Source organism: Montipora capricornis, chromosome 3 (genome assembly GCF_036669925.1).
Source record: "Montipora capricornis isolate CH-2021 chromosome 3, ASM3666992v2, whole genome shotgun sequence".
Taxonomy (NCBI): domain Eukaryota; kingdom Metazoa; phylum Cnidaria; class Anthozoa; order Scleractinia; family Acroporidae; genus Montipora; species Montipora capricornis.
Window position 1 is genome coordinate 45,073,704 of NC_090885.1, and position 5,000 is coordinate 45,078,703.

The window sequence follows — 5,000 nt, forward strand, 5'->3', positions numbered from 1 at the left end:
GAACTGGCGGGTAGCACACATCAGACAGTTCGATGTAACTTGTTAAGTAGGTCTAACCATGCAGTTAATAATTTGTTGTAGTATACTATGAAGTATTTTCCATCTGGTTGTGTAGATAAACGTCTTTTAAGAACTTAGAAGTACACAACTATAGAAACTTACCTTCAAGCAATGGTTACGAAAATTTTCACCACACTTTATTATGGTTGGTGCACCATCGGTGTAAGTTGTTTGATAATAGTCTTGGGCCCATTTCAGATACCAACCCTAATAACGTAAATCAGTTACATGAAAATACAATGTAGCATTATGAATAAATGTGAAATGGCTGAGTCATCCTCCTCGCTGCTATTTCAACTTTTAAGCAGGTTCAATTTAGCTACTGCATTTTTCTTAAATGAAACGTAAATTACAGTGAGCGGGGATTATGAGTGCATACAGTGCACATACATGTATTATATGGCTTTGATATGTTGTCCTAAGGTCAGCCTAAGTTTGTATCAATTCCCAATCAAAAGTTTGGTATCTGAACTCAGCCTTAACTTCTATGTTGGCTTTAACATTAGTATCCTCCACCACTTCTGAAGTAGGTCTAACCATGCACTTAATTTGTTATAGTATTCTAATTTGTAGTATTTTCCATCTGAACTGACGGATGGCACACCTCATACAGTGCGATGTAACTTATGCAGTAGGTCTAACCATGCGGTTAACTTGTTATAGTAGACTAATTTGTAGTGTTTTCCATCTGAACTGGTGGGTAGCACACCTCATACAGTTCGATGTAACTTGTTAAGTAGGTCTAACCATGCAGTTAATAATTTGTTGTAGTATACTATGAAGTATTTTCCATCTGGTTGTGTAGATAAACGTCTTTTAAGAACTTAGAAGTACACAACTATAGAAACTTACCTTCAAGCAATGGTTACGAAAATTTTCACCACACTTTATTATGGTTGGTGCACCATCGGTGTAAGTTGTTTGATAATAGTCTTGGGCCCATTTTAGATACCAACCCTAATAACTTAAATCAGTTACATGAAAATACAATGTGGCATTATGAATCAATGTGAAATGGCTGAGTCATTCTCCTTGCTGCTATTTCAACTTTTAAGCAGGTTCATTTTAGCTACTGAATTTTTCTTAAATGAAACGTAACTTACAGTGAGCGGGGATTATGAGTGCATACAGTGCACATACATGTATTATATGGCTTTGATATGTTGTCCTAAGGTCAGCCTAAGTTTGTATCAATTCCCAATCAAAAGTTTGGTATCTGAACTCAGCCTTAACTTCTATGTTGGCTTTAATATTAGTATCCTCCAGGCTTAAAATTTTTTTGTTTGTATTGTCAAAAGTGCATTTTGCAGATCTGGGATGGAAAAAAGTTGCCTTCTTCCGTAATAGCATGATTTGTTAATTCACTTTATAACTTACAGTTTAATGTTTCATCTGAGGTCATTGCGACCAGCTAACAAAAAATCAACTCCATGTGTGCAGTATATTATTTTATGGTTTGTACTAATTTTTGAATCCCTCGAAAAGTCCTGTAATTTTAGATTTCAAGGGCCCTTCAAAAAAGCCCTTGTAGGAAAGAAATTGCTAAGTGGTTGCAAACTGCTTGAATTTTTGCTTGGATGGGGAAAATTAGATTATACCATCTTAACTCTAAAGCAGAAGCTCATGACCTTGAAGCGTTTAACTCTGGCTCAGCGCTGGGGTTTTTCGAGTTTAAAAAATTCCTTATTTGGATGTAACATAGCTCATGCATTTTCCTGCGCATGCAGCTTCAATCTTATTTTTGGGCATAAAATTGGTGTCCTAGAATCCCCTGCTTTGTTCCAAGGGAAAAACGTTGCAAGTTACACGCTTCAGGGTCACGTGCTTCTGCTCTAAGAGATGAAAACTGATTGAGTGCACATTGTGATTTTGTGAAAAGTGCATCTCATCTTGTGCTGAGCACTCTTTGAAAACTTAGTTTAGTCTGGCACTGGAATACTCCTTGAATACTCCAGAAATTTTAGCTGTCAATTGCTGTAGATAAATTGCCATAACATGCATGCATTTGTAATTTACAACTCTTCAAGGTCACCTGTTGTATAATAATGGCCAGATTTAGTGTACTTTAGTGTAACAGTGATATAGGTTTACATGTGTGCTAATATGTTAGTGACAGCTCTGGTAAACGGTACCTAAAATGAAAGAGATAAGTAGTCATCTAGTGTTTTGGGCTGTAAACATTAAAAAGAATTAAAAACAACAAAGAAACAAAAAGTAGTCAAAACATAAACATAGACCTCCTCTATCTTGTTGGAGAACCAGGAAATCTTTTGATTTTATACAAAGTTCAATATTATTTTACTTAATTTTTATTCATATAAAGTGAGCTTTTAGGTTGGCTTTGCTAACTGAAGAAAAAAATGTAAATTCCTTATTATTTAGGTTTTTTGCGAGTATTATTTTTATAAATACAAAACATTAAAAGTGATTATTTTAATCCATGAAAGGAGGCGTAATAGTTGGTGCCTATTATACTAAAGTAGACAAAATATTAAATGATTTAGGGAGTAATAAGCAGAAGTATTTGTCACGGATTACATGTAACTAACGAGTAAAATCGATAAAAGTATTTCGAACGTATAAAGATTACGTTTATGATTATGATGTAAGTATGGTGATTTTTAATCGGATAAACTTTTATTCAGCTGAATTGAAAATGTCATTTTGTTTTACTCGATATGTAGGGTACTTTTATACATGAATTTTACTCAATGTCTTGAGTACTATTAAAACTGGTTGTGTGAGTAAATTTCTGTTTTACTCAAAATGTAGAGTACGTCTTACAATGTATGAATACTCTTACTTATACAACTGAGTAAGTTAACTCACCCTGAGTAAACTTGCTCCATCCCGAGAGTATAAATTACTCAACATTTCTGCTACCGGTTACTCAATATAATGAGCTACTATAGGTGCAACGATTTACTCACTATTTTGAGTTCAATTTACTCCGCTTTTTTTGCTGTAAAAATTAATAGCTCCAAGGCTAATTACACTAAATTATCTAGACACAGGAGAGCAGACCATATCTGATCATGCATGTGGCTCTGAGTCTCCAAATGATGAATACGTGAACTTGAGGTGTGTCTTTATTCATAGAAATCAGAGATACACTTATCAGCTGGATGCATTTTTCCCATCAGATTATTTATGGCTTACGTTTCGGGCACGAGGCATAAATAATAAGGAAGAGGCTTGTTTTCTCGTGCTTCAGTCGTTAGTTCTTTGCGCTCATCTTCTGCCCTTGTTTTGGTTGCGATAGAAAACTATTTGCATAACTGGGACTAACATGGGCACTTATTTGCAATGTTTCGTGCTGTCCTCTGAAGCAACTAAGTAAAGAGAAGAAGATGCATGTGTTTTTGATTATGGTTTTTTCTTGGAAATTAATTTTGCGTTTCCCAAGAGAAGGAAAAAGACAAGAATTACGTTTTTTAAGAGACGTCTTTTCTGAGAGCGATTCTTAAAGGCCGTTTACACGACAGAAAAATTGGGTACGGACTGCATACTTTTAGCCGTTTACAAGTATAGTGTTTAAGCGCAGGTCGGACCGAAAGAGGTCTAAGAAACAAATTTCGAAAGTTTCGTTTACACTGTACTTTTGGGGGATTCGACCAATTTCTGGTACGAGACTACGGTAACTGGTGCAGCTGTATGCTGCTACCGGGCATGCGTAATTCCTCTAAAACAAAATAGCGACGAACAGTTTCCTCCGAGAGTATATCAGTAAGAGACTCAACTTCTTCGTCCTTCCGCAAGCGGATCAAGACTCCTTTTCCTGTGAATTCTCGCCAGCACTCTTGACCCCAGAGCTCCGCGGACTTTTAGTGCGCATGCGATCAATGATCAATTGTTAAGCACGCTGACGTAAGAAAATGAAGAAACTGGTACGGACCCGTGTTTTTTTGGTTTTGGGGCCATAAAACAGAATAAAACACGGGTTCCCATGCCATGCCAAAAGACATGATCCACAAAGTTTACACGGGCAAAAATGTGAGGTCCGTACTCTTTTCTTGTCGGATCCGTACCCAATTTTTCTGTCGTGTAAACGACCTTTTAATTGTCATCTTCGCCAAGAATTTCTCGTTATCGAGTATTTATTATAATATATTCAATGCGGAACAACATGAATGTGTAAGATTGTCAGCTACCTATGGCATCTAAACAGTTTTTGAAAGCCTCACAAATTGATGGCTGGCATGGTTATATGAGTTTCTGAGGAAACCTATAATTTTATATCTAATGTTAGTTTACAAAATTCGCGGGCATCTTAATCAATCATTTTCGAATATTAAAATTATGTTATTTAGCCGTATTGTTAGGCAAGTATTTGTTACTCACTCCTGTCGTCACAAAACAGTGAGCTTTATTCTTTAATTAAGGAGTTCAGGAAAATGCATAAAATAAATTTAAATCTACAATCCTGCGCATTTTTTACTTTCAGAGACAAAGCTATCATCGTCATCTAAACCAAGGACATCGCGATCACGGGAACCCAAAATTCCCCTAAGTGTGTTCATAGGCGTGCTGAGTACTTGGGCTGTCATCACTGCAATGGCTCTTCTTTGGTGTCATTTCTACCACACAAACATCAGATCCCCAAATCTTGGAGAGGGAATCTAATCCAAGATAAGAAGGGTTTGTTTACTGTTTTACGGAGATACCATACAAATCTTCAGCATGTCATAGCTTGTGAAGGAGAAAAAGGTGCTACATCTGCGTACATGGTTATGTCTTGATTGAAAAACATGCTGAACATGCTCTGTTAAGAAGTCATCCACTGAGGAATGGCGTAGCTGAGCAGAAGATGGAGGGGGGGGGGGGGGGGTGCTGCACCCTGCCCCTAGATCCTCCCTGCATATACATTATTCTCTTGACTGCTCTGTCCACGTCAACTGTAACTTGTTTCCCTACCTCCGATTCACCCAAATTGGACATGT

The 5,000-nt window shown here is 36.9% G+C and overlaps 1 protein-coding gene across 4 annotated transcripts in view; it reads left to right on the forward strand.

The window, feature by feature from the left end:
* Positions 1 to 5,000, forward strand: part of LOC138043260 (fibroblast growth factor receptor-like 1) — a 34,436-nt gene that overhangs the window by 27,812 nt on the left and 1,624 nt on the right. For all 4 annotated transcript variants that reach the window (XM_068889445.1, XM_068889444.1, XM_068889446.1 and 1 more), the window contains one exon: positions 4,505 to 5,000. This exon is cut by the window's right edge and continues 1,624 nt beyond it. In XM_068889445.1, the coding sequence (XP_068745546.1) occupies positions 4,505 to 4,683 (179 nt within the window). In that variant the 3' untranslated portion in view covers positions 4,684 to 5,000. The remainder of the gene's footprint in view (positions 1 to 4,504) is intronic.